The sequence below is a fragment of the Haliotis rubra genome, unplaced genomic scaffold (genome assembly GCF_003918875.1).
Source record: "Haliotis rubra isolate DU_JTF1 unplaced genomic scaffold, ASM391887v1 Scf502, whole genome shotgun sequence".
Taxonomy (NCBI): Eukaryota; Metazoa; Mollusca; class Gastropoda; order Lepetellida; family Haliotidae; genus Haliotis; species Haliotis rubra.
This window is the reverse complement of record NW_025767194.1, coordinates 403,584-419,585: the sequence shown is the minus strand read 5'-3', so window position 1 is coordinate 419,585 and position 16,002 is coordinate 403,584. Positions and strand designations below refer to the sequence as shown.

The 16,002-nt window shown below is 42.5% G+C and overlaps 1 protein-coding gene across 1 annotated transcript; it reads right to left on the bottom strand.

Annotated features, from left to right (window-relative positions):
• Positions 1–5,185: 5,185 nt before the first annotated feature.
• LOC124291935 lies at positions 5,186–13,920 on the bottom strand. Its single transcript, XM_046729020.1, is given in 8 exon segments — positions 5,186–6,518; positions 6,521–9,145; positions 9,857–9,892; positions 10,244–10,279; positions 10,538–10,678; positions 11,023–11,097; positions 11,458–12,041; positions 13,861–13,920. Coding segments are annotated over 7 exon segments (4,698 nt in total). The 5' UTR covers position 12,041; positions 13,861–13,920; the 3' UTR covers positions 5,186–5,316.
• Between the last annotated feature and the right edge of the window lie 2,082 nt (positions 13,921–16,002).

Genomic DNA, 16,002 nt, shown 5'->3' with positions numbered 1-16,002 from the left:
TTGATGTTAAAATTGGGATCGGGTTTGCAAAACTGGAATGAGAAAGATCTTCCGATAAAATTTGACTATCCCGAAGTGCGTTTGTGTATGTGTTTTAAAAGTACCGATCTAAACGGGCGGGCGTATTTAGAACTACTAAGGTATTCCTCCTGTCCGTGAGTCGCTCCCTGAACATTTTTAAAAACTATACTGCGTTGAACATATTTACATACAATGGAAATAATATAAGTGCCACAGTCTATTTTAACGACTTTTTACCGTCTACGCAGGTGACACTTTCATCTCCGTAGAAGATACTTCCATCTACTAAGAACATATTTCATCACCTTCATTTATGACGTATTATAATCTTGCGTATCGCTATTCAGACCACCATATTGTCTTGTGAAGGTACGACCGTAGTTGGAGATAGTTTGTGCACATGTTTGGCACCATGCTGGTCGTATATTTTTCATTAGGCCTTTTCTGAATTTTCATAAATTTTCTGAAGTCATTTTGAATTGTCAAACTGTCAGCGTTAAAACTAAAAAATATTTAATAAAATGAATTTAAAAACAACAACAACATAACATATTTAAATTAAAATTTACTTTATTGACTGTTCAGATAGTATCTCAATAAACACATATCGTGCTTGAAAGTGAAACAAATCGTTATTATTGATTAAGCAATGGTTACGTAAAACAGACAGGATACTCAGTCATTCAAGAAAATATGGTTTTGGTATAAGTCAATAATTCGACAGTAGATATAATACCTTGTCCTTAGAAGATGATAATATTATTTACCTAAATGTAAGTATCATCAACGTAGATGAAAATATTTTTTAAAATGATTTGTAAGTAGATGAAAGTACCCACCCCGTAAAATTTAAGCTTCATCGACGTAGATGATGGATTGCGGCATTAATACGCTTCCATACTAAACCCACATGCGAGGTGCACTGCAAAGTTTCAAGAAAAACAACTATTGTATATATTTTGAATATTTCTAATTTTGTGCGATCTACTCCCTGCAAACTACAGCGTGGATAGTTTTCGCCAATATATTGAGCAGTTTCTATACGCTAATAGAACAGGCGCAGAGCAATGTTGGATTTTGATGTGTGTATTTTCTTCATAAGGATATTTTTTTCTAGTTTCGAACTTAAATACGGTAAATTTCCTTTACTTCAACATTTGTGTGACTTATGACCTGAAAACTACTTCATGGTTTCTTTTCCTCGGTTTCCTTACCAGTAGGAGAGGGGCAGGACATTTTGAATTTCCGAAGTGGATTTTCTGAAAAAATATTGCATTTGTCATGCGTTGAACTTTGAAATATGTTCATACCCCGACCGGGCGTATTTTGTACTCCCGGGCTATATAGTTATACTAAGGAATTCAATCAAAGAGTTCCCCACTGTTCTCCAGAATACCATTTTTCATAAAGGGGGAAAATTAATGGATGGCAACTTCTGAATTATGAGGAACACCACCTTTTGGGGTATATTCTTATATTTGTATTCCTTCACCAGGTGAATGAAAGGTAGACAGCAGATAGCATATATGTATACATTTGAACCACCCAAAGTGATAGCAAAGAGGATAAAAAGGATATCAAACGTATGGATAATGACGCAGTGATAGACAATAGACAGGGAGGGTGGGGTGGGGTTTGGGGGTTTGGAAGAAATCTTCCAAAAGTTGGCAAAATGCAAAAGAGGTTTGCAAGCTCTGATGTAAAAGATGCATTTCACCATGTCCGACTCGAGGAGGAATCTTATACCTGACTACTAACATACAAACGCTCTCTGGATGGGATGGATTTGGAATAATGTCCGACGACATCCTTCGCTATAGGTCACGTGGAACACTGCAAAATACGCTGTAAGATCACATCCATTGATATATCTGCTGAAGAAATCTCGTGGTATCAACTTGAAATTCATGTGGGACATTTCTTCACAAATGAAGATGCGATAGAAGACACGCCAAGACGATTCATTAAGACAGGGGTACAGCACCTACCTGAATGTGACAACTACTTGGCCATCAGAAGTGTGATCCACTGAGAAGAGTGAAGGGAAAATCTAGTGAGTGAGTATGGTTTTACGCCGCTTTTAGCAATATTCCAGCAATATCACGGCGGGAGACACCAGAAATGGGCTTCACACATTGTACCCACGTGGGGAATCGAACCCGGGTCTTCAGCGTGACAAGCGGATGTTTCAACCATTAGGCTACCCCACCGCCCCAAAGAGACTAGTGAGATACCGTGGGCAAGAGAACATGTGTACAAAGGACAGCTTTTGTCCCTATCACGCAGGGGAGGCCCTGTAACTGTACTCGAGTACTGTACTGTCCCTGAAATACCTGAATCAGGTTAAGGAACGTTGTTGCAAAACGGATAACCAGTCGTTTCCCCTTCCAGTCACAGACGGAATGTCGATGCGCACAGAAAAGTAATAGTCTTCGGATCTGTCTGGTTATAACAGTTTATTCATGGAGTGAGTGAGTTTATTTTTACGCCGCGCTCAGCAAAATTCCAGCTATATGGCGGCGGTCTGTAAATAATCGAGTCTGGACCAGACAATCCAGTGATCAAATGTCACAGTTATGAATGAAAACAGGATCCACAACCCAACAAAGTGAGGTAACAGAGGCATATCGCCTTAGTGTGATCACAGTGTAAGGAGTACACGCAGTCACCCACAAATCTCTTCCATGAACATACTTCCCGTGAAGGTCCGGGTTAGAATTGATCTTCAGTAACCCATGCTTGTAGTAGAGGTGACTAACGGGATCGGGTGATCAGACTCGCTGACTTTGTGGACACATATCATCGTATCCCAATTGCGCAGAACGATGCTCATGCTGTTGATCACCGGACTGTCTGGCCCAGATTCGATTATTTACAGACCGCCGCCACATACGGCACATAGCTGGAATATTGCTCACCAACCAACCAACCAACCAACCAACCTACCAACCAACAACCAACCAGCCAACTAACCAACCGACCGACCTACAGCCATCAGCTGCAAATGGATTGCCTCCATAGGACTGTGGATGTTTTGTTGCAGTGATGTATGTGGTCCTCCCGAACGTCCGCTATCCTCCTCCACACCACGTTTTCTACATCTCGAATAATACATCAGATACACATACACTAACTACAGAACAGGTCTCCCTCTTAGTTGGTGTTATATGTCGATGATGTCTGTTTTTCGGTGGTGGTGTGGCCCAGTGGTTAATGCGTTCGCTCGTCACGCCGAAGACCCGGGTTCAATTCCCCACATGGGTACAATGTGTGAAGCCCATTTCTGGTGTCCCCCGCCGTGATGTTGCTGGAATATTGCTGCGGCGTAAACCAAACTATCAGTCTGCTCCAATTGCGGTGTTAAAAGCGGTGTTTTTCCTGAGGGAAGCAATCTTTAACTGAGTATACAGTCAAAGCTTTAACCGGAAGACTGTATTATTCTATACCGTGCAATAAGTCAAGAATATACAAAGCTGATTGCTGCTGTTCACACATCAATTTCAATAACAGAGAGAAACAGAAAACTGTATTTATTTATAGGATACAGGATAAGTACAGGATAAAAAGAAAACTCGCTACACTGAAGGACTTACAATAGAGGTAAGCAGCAGTTATTGATTACCAGTTGGCCAGTTTGCTAAACCTTACAATACACCTTTTACCTGGATTCGGATGAAGTTTATCGGCGTAACAGCAATAGATGTTGTTTATTTTGTACTTCGGAATAGGCTTTAACGTTGTCCTAATAATTCTAAATGGCATCGGTGGGGTGGCCCAGTGGTTAAAACGTTGGCTCGTCACGCCAAAGACCCGGGTTCGAATCCCCACATGGGTACATTGTGTGAAGCCCATTTCTGGTGTCCCCCGCCGTGATGTTGCTGGAATATTGCTAAAAGCGGCGTAAAACCAAACTCAGTCAGTCAGTCAGTCTGGTGTCCATTACAAAGAAAACCCGCTGCACTGAAGGACTTACAATAGAGGTAAGCAGCAGTTATTGATTACCAGTTGGCCAGTTTGCTAAACCTTACAATACACCTTTTACCTGGATTCGGATGAAGTTTATCGGCGTAACAGGAATAGATGTTGTTTATTTTGTACTGTGGAATAGGCTTTAACGTTGTCCTAATAATTCTAAATGGCATCATAATGATAAGATACATGGAAAGATTTTAACATATAAGGTTTCTCTCTTGAAAATACAGTTTCCAAACAATACTGATTGAATTGATTATTTAATCAACTTGAGTTCAACAATCACGTTGTCTTATATGTCTCCAAGCAGATATCATGATTGTGAATGCGATTGAACAATTCCTACATAAATATCCTTCACACATTGAATCGATGTGGGGAATCGAGTGAGTGAGTGAGCTGAGTTTTACGCCGCACTCAGCAATATTCCAGCTATATGGCGGCGGTCTGTAAATAATCGAGTCTGGACGAGACAATCAAGTTATCAACAACATGAGCATCGATCTGCGCAATTGGGAACCGATGACATGTGTCAACTCAGCGAGCCTGACCACCCGATCCCGTTAGTCGCCTCTTACGACAAGCATGGGTTACCGAAGATCAATATTCTAACCCGGACCTTCACGGGTAGTTGGGAATCGAACCTGCAACAGGTTAAACCACTGGGCTAAACCTCCGCCTGTTCCTCATCCGGACCAGCACCACCTCTTTGAACAAGATACCTTACACAGTCAGCATCCCCTGCCACAGATGCATAATGCATTGGGGTGTGGCCTTCAGAGTCCTCCGTATTCACAGAACAACCTTGGTCAATGAGCAGTCCAACCGTCTTTACATCAGCCACCCCTGAGCCCCCAACTAAGTGCAAAGGTGTTTTTCCAAGACTGTCTATTGCACTAACATCAGCTCCTTGATTGATTAGATATTCAAGCGTTTTAAATGGTCCCTGTCTCGCAAGGTCAAGCAAAGGAGATATTTTATTGTTGTCGACCGCGTTTACATCTACACCTCCCTCCACCAGGGACACCACCTTCATATGTGTATCAATTTGGGATACCACTGCCTCATGTAATGCTGTTCTGCCATCACTATTTCTTGCTGAAGTGTCAGAACCATTCTCATGAAGGAACTTCATTACCTGGAACAACCCTTCTTTGGCTGCAATATGCAGTGGTGTGCAACCTTTTCCGTCTAATACGTTCGTTGATAAACCGTTGATCAACAACAGCTGGACCTTTGCCAAGGCGTCTGTTTTCGACCTGACTGCCTTGTGAAGGAGGCTCGATCCATCCTCATCTATATCTGAAACACGGGCACCTCTTTCTAGAAGCCCTGTGAGGTCCTCTTCATCCCCAAAGAAATGACCCAGTTTATCAATTTCCATCCACGTTTGCCTGGAGCATTGATGTCTGCACCTTTGTCGAGTAAGAGTAATGTTTTCGAAATGATACCACGGCTAGACATGGCTGCTCTGTACAACAAAGTATTTCCTTGTTTATCGGTATTTGAAATATCTACATTGAGGTCAACTAAAAGCTGTTGCAACTGACCAAAGCCACTGTCGGCAGCTACGTGTAGAGAAGTGTCGCCGTTCCTATCCTCTGCAAATACATCAGCTCCATGTTTGATCAAGAACTCAACCTTTCGCCTACTGTCTATTGTTGACGCCACTGCGTTGTGAAGTGAAGTTGTTCCACTATCATTAGCACACTCGACATTGGCACCATTTTCCACTAGAAAGTTTACAGTTTCGTAAGATGTCTCCAGAGCTGCATAATGCAGAGGGCTTGTTCCGGACGAGTCAAGAAGGTTCACGTTGACCCCTCTCTCCACTAAGAATTCTAACTTTTCTAAAGACATTTGGTATTTCTTAACTGCCATGTGTAACACCGTCTCTCCAGTGGAACTCCTAACAAACACGTCTGCTTTGTTTGCCGCCAAAGTCTGCAAACTGTTCAACGTTCCATCCCCTGCTGCATGACACAAAGGTGTAAATCCAGAGTTATCTCTCATGTTGACATCAGCCCCTTGAACAACTAACAGCTCAATGATTGCCTCAGAGTCTGTGAGAGATTGTGCAGCCCTGTGCAGAGCAGTGAGCCCTTCATTATCGCGTATGTTGATATCACATTTGTACTTGACAAGTGCTTCCACGGATGTTAAACACCCTTCACCAGCTGCAGCATGCAGTGGAGTAGCGCCCACCACATCTACAGCATTAATGTCAGCTCCAGCCTTTATAAGGTACCTGATTTTCTTTGTGTCATCTATTGAGTAATGAGGTATAAGATGCAGGGCTGTCTGCCCTTTCTTGTCCTTCACAGAAACATCACACTGTTTATCTACAAGCAGCTTCAGCGAATCAAAGGAACCTTCATGGGCAGCGCAGAGTAGTGGACTAAACCCCTCAGCGTTGATTTCATTGATATCACAATCATGTTCTAGGAGTAACTCTGCCTTACGAACTGATTCAATGGGGACAAAACTGACTCGTGTAATGCTGTCTTCCCCATCTTGGTTTTGGCATTCACATCAGCCCCCTTTTCTATTGCATGTTTCAGCGTGGCAAAAGAACCCTTTCCAGCAATATAGATTAGTGGTGTACATCCATAACAATCCACACAATTTATGTCATCTATTTTCTCCACCAGGAGCTGAATTACAGTATCATCAACTGTAAATGCACTTGCTGCACGATGGAGAGGGGTCTGGCCTAGACTGTCAGCTTTCAGGTTTGCGCCTTTGACAAGAAGGCATTGAAATTCTTCCAAATTGCCTTTCAGAGCCAGGGAATGAAGTGGTGTGTAACCGCCTATGTCTACCGCATTTACACTGGCACCAGCCGCCAAAAGGCACTGCAGTTTCGACAAGCGATCTTTCTTGGACCGAACAGCTTCATGTAACGGTGTTTCGTGAGTGACTGTCTGAGAGTTTGGGTCTGCACCATGTTCCAACAGAAACAGTACAAATTTTGCTGAGCTCTCATAAGCTGCATTGTGGAGAGGTGTGCAGCCATATTTGTCCTTTGAATTGATCAGAGACTTGAGGTGAAATTCAGGACAAATAGCTGTACTTGAAGGTACAGAACAATCAGTTTCTAAGTCGTTATATATTCCAGCTGATTGTTGATACTTTACAGATCCTTTTTCTCTTTTCCTTATTTCAAATATGATACTTTCTAGTAACTCAATATCTGTGGTCTGGCTTATAAAGATTAGGATTTTGGCAAAGTCTAAAGCTGCATCTGTTGTAACAAGCACGTTGAATATGGCAACAGAAGGTGTGTGATAATGTTGATTGGCTGCTGTCCTGGGCAAATTTAATGGCACACTTCCTTGAACAGCTGACATGAGAACAAAAAATAATTTGGCAACAATGTCAACCATTTTCTCTTTTTCTTGATGGTTGACTATGGTCTTCATGACAACTTTCAATGTATTTACCTTGTTACAATGTACAGAAAGTTTCAAAGAAAACAACAGCATGTCAGCATGAAGCAGTGGAGCTTGAGGGTGACACAGGAGTTTCCTTACAACTAGTTCATTGTCTCCCATTGACATAAGGGCAGCCAAGACACAAGATTCATTGGGAACTATGCCAATACTGAGGAGCCTCTCAACAGTGGTCAAGTCACCAACAAATGCGGAGCTTGCAAGAAACATGTTCATATCCATATCGCAGCCCTGTACAGACGATTGAGTAAGTATTGTGGCAAGGGAATGTAGACCTTTGACAAAAAGTATTGATGTTACATAAAGCTGTGGAACAGGCAGCGGCATGGCCTGTATGTCAGTGTTGACATATTTCAACTTATCATGGTAGTTAGCTGTAATGTAATCATTTGAAAACACTGAATAAGCCCCTACATCTGTGTATGTTGAAGGTACAGTTGTGGAGCATAAGGTTTGCCGGTCATCCTCGGAGAGTGCATTCGAAAGACACTGTACAAAGGCATCATTCCTTAGAGCAGAATGGTCCATGACCTTTTCAGAATTTCTGGAGGTTAGTTCTTTAATTATCCTCACCGCTAAATCTTTGTAGTAATCCTCGCTGAGAACTACACATGTGGTAGTTTTGTCTTCACACTCATCTGTCCTGATAAATTCCATAATAACGTTAACTGGAGCAATTTCTATACCCTTCCCCGGGTACTTTGATGTGAACTCCAAGACAATAGTCTCATGGATGGATTGATGGCTAAATCTATAACACCCCCCAACAAAACACAAATACACACCACATAACCTTTTGGCAACGGTACAAAGGTCACCAAGTCCAGATTCTGGACTTATGTTGCATAGAGATCTTATCAGCTCCCATTTCTTGATGAGAGGTCCGCTTTTTGAGGAAAATGGGTCAAGATGAGATTGTTTCATAACACCTTCCTCAAACGCAAGAAGTAACAATACACCATAGGCTTGGGGATCGAACTCCCTGAGGGTGTGTAGCTCATCCATCAGATACTGTAAAGGTCTGCTGAAGAACTCGACTCCTCGTTTTTGGGCTTCTCTGCTGCTGATGTAAAACCTGCATATTTGTGGAAAACCTAGCTCATTGCTTGTCTCCGCAGCTTGTCTCATCTCTTCATAAGTCAGCTTCAGCGCTGTTCTTCCGTTCAGATATGCTTGTAGCATTTCCATTTTTTCCTTCACACTCAAACCATACATGTCTGTGTTTAACCCTACTTCTGTCAACGCAGAAAACATTTTGTGACCCTTGAGACCTAGTTGACATTGTTTGTAAATGTTACCTCTTGAAGCGAGCAGCAGGAGCACCTGTCCAGATTCAACCGAAGGCCACATAATCGGCAGTTCACGTTCCCACATTCTAAGATCCTCCCTTGATAAATTTGTTCGACCAAATACGTCATCAATGAAAACCACATATCTTTCATCCTCAGAAATGTGATTCATGTCTCTTGGCGGTGGTATACTTTTCCATTCATCTGGCGTGGTGATGATGAGTGGGATTCTGCGCTGATTATTTGCTATTTCCTTCAGAACTCTGTAGCATAGCGCTGTCTTCCCATCCCCTGACCTGCCCGTGACAAGTACTACTCCTAGGTCCAGCAGGAGCCTCTTGGTTATTGTCAGTGTCTTTGTTGGTGTGAACATCTCCTTTTCTGTCAGATGTAATAATTGTTGTGTTCTGTCTGAAACATTATAACATGCTATAATTGAAGTACGTCAGGCTGTATTCAGTGTTTAAAACTCCCAAAATTCCAAGCCAGACAGCCGGACTGGTAACTTTAAAACAAATTACCAGTCCGGATACAAACTTGCCTGTCCGGTTTTCAACGATACTTTACTGTTTGTAGGCATCGCAATGAACAATATAGCACTAACAGGCACTGCACCGATTTTATGTAAACTGAAAGTACATGTGTTGTGATTGGTTATTGTAAAATGAACTGTCCAATCGTACATAGTTTAACATAATTATCATAATACCTTAGACACCTCAAACTGACGACACGAGAACCTGTCTGATATTATGAAATATTTACTGTTAGGGTTATAAACATCTACCAGACCACCGGACAGGCTACTTTTGAAAATAGACCTTCCGGACGGTCGGGCAGGCGGGAATTTTAAACGCTGCTGTATTCACATTGCGTAAGTGAAAAAAACCCTGTAAGCTTCTGGCTTGGTTGCCTACTGCTGCTGTAGAGCTACTTCTTGTATGTTCACACTACGCTATTGCTCTCACCAAGCATATCAGTACGTGTTAATGCTAGCTCAAAACTCTGAGGCGTGCCATCATGGCAACTAAAGCATTGTTATGTAGTTTCAGTGTAGTGATATCTCACAACAGATATCACTTAATCTCACCCAAACAGAATCCCTGCGAAATATACACATACCAGATATCCGCTTCAGCTTGGATGAACGACTGGTATCTGAAATATACAATAGCATTCCTAAGTATTCTTGCAAACACAACCACCACAATAGAACTAACCGAGCAACAGGAGGCAATGGCCCCATCCCGGGACGCGTCATACCCTAACACTACCCCTCACCCACCCTAAAACAACAACAACAAAAAAATGTTTGAAGCAAACATATCAACACGGGTTGATGGAAGCTCAAAACTCTGAGATGCGCCAGGATGGTAACCAGCGATACCACAATCAACTACAAAGGATCGTTATGAAGTTTCAGTGCAGTGATATATCACGGCAGAGATCACTTGATCTGGCCCAAACAGAATCCCTGCGGAAGCCAGCTTGGATGAAAAATACGCTTACCAGATATCCACTTCGGTTTGGGTGAACGACTGGTATCTGAAACATAGAATAGCATTCCTAAGATGTATTCTGTACCAAACCTATTGTATTGCTGCAAACACAACCATCCCAACCGAACGCCACCGGATAACAGGAGGGCGATGGTTCCACCCCAGACGCGTCGAATGAATGAATGAATGAATGAATGAATGAATGAATGAATGAATGAATGAATGAAACACGCCCTCGCTTCTATGATCCACCCCGATATTTCGAAAAGCCATTAAGAACCACCATCAACTGCTATATAATGACCTTCCTCTGTTGCTGGGTGTATCGTTCCCTTCAGCCGTGGTGATGTAGAGTTGGGACGGCGTGTCTTGGGTGTTCTCGGCTGTACGGAACTGTTGGCTTCTGGCTTCCATGTTGTAGAGGTTCCATGGTCGACTGATGCTGCTAATGGAAAACGATCACGTTCGGATATAAAAGAGTGAGAGTAGGGTGTTGTATGGACATTTGTTCACATGCTCGTCTTATTCTATATTTCAATCACTTTTCGTATTTACCCCAACTAATCCATTCCTTGTTGTGACTTAGACATTCGTACCATTGTGAGAGCAGCAAAACACTCGCATCATCAACCACTCATGTGCTGTATCAGATCTGACTACATGTACAGGATCCTGTGACTAAGTCAACGTAATAAAATTGGATATCCTAACTAATAGCCCACAAAGTGGGTAGTCAGCTATTGATGTGGATCATTGGTTCCATGAAGCAATCGCTCAACGAAGGCCTACCTTTTGCCTTGATCTGTTCCTGGGTGACTTGAACTCCCTCACTGTTCACGATGTGGAAAACATTAACAGTCACGCCTGTAAAATCAACGCAAATCAACAAATGAATGTTAATTTCTGTTTGTTTGTTCTTTAAAGTCCGACTCAGCACTATTCAACATATAAATATTTCAGCCTGGACTAGGCATGTGAGTGACTTTATGAACGATCCATGCCGTCGGGTTGCAATCAAGTCCCCGAACCCAATCACCTGACCCCCTGGGTAGTCTCTGCTACAACCATAGACGTATCTTAAACCTTTTAGGAATCCTAACGGGAATATTGTCAGTTGTATGCCACTAATGTCTAGCGTCATATCTGTTTGTAACACATTTGCAACACCTACATGACCAACAGAAAATATCTTAAGCTACAAAGCCATTACACCACTAACGCTACCTGGTTGTTCTGCTGGCATAGCTACAACATCTTCATGAGGGTCAGCTGAATGAGACACCTGTCTCCTATTGGATGTGGCCACTGCGTCTGACGTTTCACATCCCTGAAGAGGATGCTTATCATCTGGTGTGCCTTGGGCTGTCTTATCATAGGATAAGACAGGCGCTTCTACATCTGGATGCATCACTTTGGATGTAGTTTGATCAATGCTTGATATTGATACGTCTCTCCCCGCAGGTGCTCCGTACGAAGCGTGATGATCAACGCTTGACGATACTGCGTCTCCCATTTGCTTCACATCCGATGTATTGTCAAGGAATATTATAGGCGTGTCCCTTCCTGAAGATGCCATGAAGGATGTAGTTTGATCAATGCCTGATGAATGTGGTCTTGTTCCTACATTTGGACATAGTGTGAGGGGTATGCCACGCCCAGACCCTTGTCTTGTGATGCCTGTAAGCTCTGCGATAGCAAGGAAGGCATTTGCTGTTGTTCTTGTGGTGTGCATCCAGGGGAGGTGGATGTGTCGCCCCTTGTCATTGTAGTCAGCTTCCTCATCTGGGTTATCTCCCATTGTGTTCATTCTACAAAAACAACACATTGTAATGAATAAACAAGCATTTAGAAAGTGGTGAAATATAACACATGTTATAGTTTGGATTACACATTTTCAGTCAAGTAACGATTTTAGTGAGTACGTTCTTGCATGCGAGTGTGTGCTGCCGAGAACTGATGAAGAACCTGTAATAAGCAGTCATCAAACTGGGTCTCTCTGAAGGTTTTCGCTTCGATATCCTGGAGCAGAAACACTAGTGCATATTGCAAAGTGTGTATATACATTTCGGACTGGACATACACAGCTCGTTGCACTGCACATCGCCTTTTTAACCCCCCACCCCTCTCTCTCTCTCCCTCTCACTCGATCTCGATGGTGACGACGTAGCATGGTCCCGACGTCGGGTCTCCTGGCCGTCAGTCCAATCTCTCTCAATCTCTTCCGTACAGTTTGACCGGATATCCTCCGAAGGCTGCTGTGCTCTCACCCGTGGCAGTACGATCACGCAAATGTACCGAACTTGGGCTGCAGTGGTTACTTTAGGTCTGCCTGTACGGGGACGGTCATTTGGTATACCTGTTTGGTTGTAACGAGCTGGACGCCGTGATCTCGTGTTCAGACTAACATTCAGACGCCTGAATATTGGTAATCTCGAGGGCCTTTATTTTGGAAGCTCTCTTAGCGCTAAGATAGTCGTAAGTGCCATACATTAACATTACCTTATGACTATCTTAGCGCTAAGGGAGCTTCGAAAATCTAGGCCCAGCGTGCCTTCTTTCAATGGCGATGTTCCGTGTCGCAGCGTCAAGACGTTGAGCAGCGATCGTGACCTTGAAACTCCTTCAAAATGAATGCCGATTTCCGAAAGGAATCTGGATTTTTATAGCAAGACAGTGCATGCATGCTCTTTGTTGCACAATTTCAACTGGAAGGTGACTTTTGTTGCGTTGTGGCGATGAGTTTTCAATCCTTGTAAGAAATATCATCAAAATCAATATTTTCGGGCAAAGTCGATTTTTCACTTGTGAAATTGTGTAAAATCATTTATCAACACTTCTGTTGAACACAATAGGTAAAAATACAAAACGTCTATGCGTTTCTGTTTTGGATAGTATATATATATATAACAGACAAAGTACTACGAGCTAAATAGTGCACTATACATATTCATACACGTTTAATTTGTATTCTACAATATATATACTGGACAAAAATAGTAAAATAGCAATGTTAAAAATACCAACATCCCTAACTTATTTTGACCAGTAATATATACTATCTTTTGTATGTCAAACGCTTAACATATTAATGGAGTCACACTACAGATCGGAAATACATATACACGTTCATCACTCACGTTTAATTTGTATTCTACGTGTGGATGTACATTCCAATCTGTAGTGTAACATATCTATTGTAGAATATAATTAGACGTGTATGAGTATGTATGATGAACCTGTGTTGTATTTTCCGATCTGTAGCGTAACCCCATTAATACAGAACTCGTGTCATATACAAAGGACAGTAAGGTTGGCAATATTGTTTTTAGATAAACATTACTATCTATCCATGGTGAACCGGACATGCGTTAATGTGGATGACCATATATAGGTAACTGTACCGCGTTATCAGGACTAATGTAAGACGGTGTACTATCAGTTCTGATTGCTCGGCGCGAGAGGCCAGAGTACAATGCTGATGAATGTCACGCTGACCCGATGTTTACTCCACATATAATATATCCACAGCAGTGTGTCTCACCCAGTCCCTATCAAATATTCAAGTTAGTAGTCAGGGCACAAACAGAGAACAGTATATTTTACGCAGTTGAAAGTAACATGTCTTACCGTGCTCCCCTGTTGTCCTCAATGGGGCATATCCTGCGTCGCTGTTGTGAAAATCTGGGCCCGCTGCAACCCCCACCCCCTCCCTTAGTTCCGTGTGTATTGTTTCATAGGCAATGGTTTCATGTTTGATAAAACCGGCAATGTTTAAATTTGCTGCCTCCTTCTCTGACTTTTACTTTACAGTGTATTGAAATAGGAAAAGTTACACGGACCGACCTAGACATCCCCCTCCCTCCTCCCCTCAAGTAGATGTCACCAAGATGATCCACACAGCCGTACAACACAAATATTAGGGGCCTACACCAAACACACGTTCTGTTACACTGATAGATACAGACTTATCAGTCACACAGTACACGGCCTATACCAAACACTAGTACTGTTACACTTATAGATACGGACATCTCAGTCACACAGTACACGGCCTATACCAAACAGACATTCTGTTACACTTATAGATACGGACCTCTCAGTCACACAGTACACGGCCTGCACCAAACACACGTTATGTTACACTTGTAGCAGGACTGCGTCAGTCACGCACAGACAACAGACACTACTTTTCTTGTTCTTCAATGGCCGATGATTTATTGGAGATATGGTATAGGTGAAAACGACAACCCTGAAACAATCAGGTGTGCAATATAGTAAATGCAGCAATATACACATATCCAAACACAGATATACACATATAATTCGTACATATGTTATAACATTACAAAATAGTTGCTTCAGTAAACAATTACTGTTAACAAAAATGTATTTCATTTGATATACATGACATATATACAATATATAAACCTACCAGGTGTGTGGGCCTAGGTTTATTTCACACCTGGGGACACTGCTGTATCTGTATTAAATGTTTGCCTGTAGAGAAAATAACAATAAGATATACAGACATGCTAATGATGAACATATACAAAAGCATTCTCAGCACTGATACAGTAATCAAACACAAATTTGGCTGTAGCTGAGCAAGATATAAAACAATGCAAAATAAGACCTCATTCATTCATTCGTGCTTATTTTCATTCACCCATTAATGATTACAAAGCTATACTTGTGTTCATCCATTCATCACATGCTCACGTGGTTGATAGATGTCAGACTTCTCAGTCACACAGACACGGCCTACACCAAACACACGTACTGTTACTGCTGATAGATGCAGACTTCTCAGTCACATAGTTAGTTAAGACACGGCCTGACTAAAGCTGTGCACCAAACACACACGTACTGTGTTACTCTGATAGATGCAGACTTCTCAGTCACACAGACACGGCCTACACCAAACACACGTACTGTTACACTGATAGATACAGACTTCTCAGTCACACAGACACGGCCTACACCAAACACACGTACTGTTACACTGATAGATACAGACTTCTCAGTCACACAGACACGGCCTGCACCAAACACACGTACTGTTACACTGATAGATACAGACTTCTCAGTCACACAGACACGGCCTGCACCAAACACACGTACTGTTACACTGATAGATACAGACTTCTCAGTCACACAGACACGGCCTGCACCAAACACACGTACTGTTACACTGATAGATACAGACTTCTCAGTCACACAGACACGGCCTACACCAAACACACGTACTGTTACACTGATAGATACAGACTTCTCAGTCACACAGACACGGCCTACACCAAACACACGTACTGTTACTCTGATAGATACAGACTTCTCAGTCACACAGACACGGCCTACACCAAACACGTACGTACTGTTACACTGATAGATACAGACTTCTCTCAGTCACACAGACACGGCCTACACCAAACACACGTACTGTTACTCTGATAGATACAGACTTCTCAGTCACACAGACACGGCCTACACCAAACACACGTACTGTACTGTTACACTGATAGATACAGACTTCTCAGTCACACAGACACGGCCCTACACCAAACACACGTACTGTTACACTGATAGATACAGACTTCTCAGTCACACAGACACGGCCTACACCAAACACACGTACTGTTACTCTGATAGATACAGACTTCTCAGTCCACACAGACACGGCCTACACCAAACACACGTACTGTTACACTGATAGATACAGACTTCTCAGTCACACAGACACGGCCTACACCAAACACACGTACTGTTACA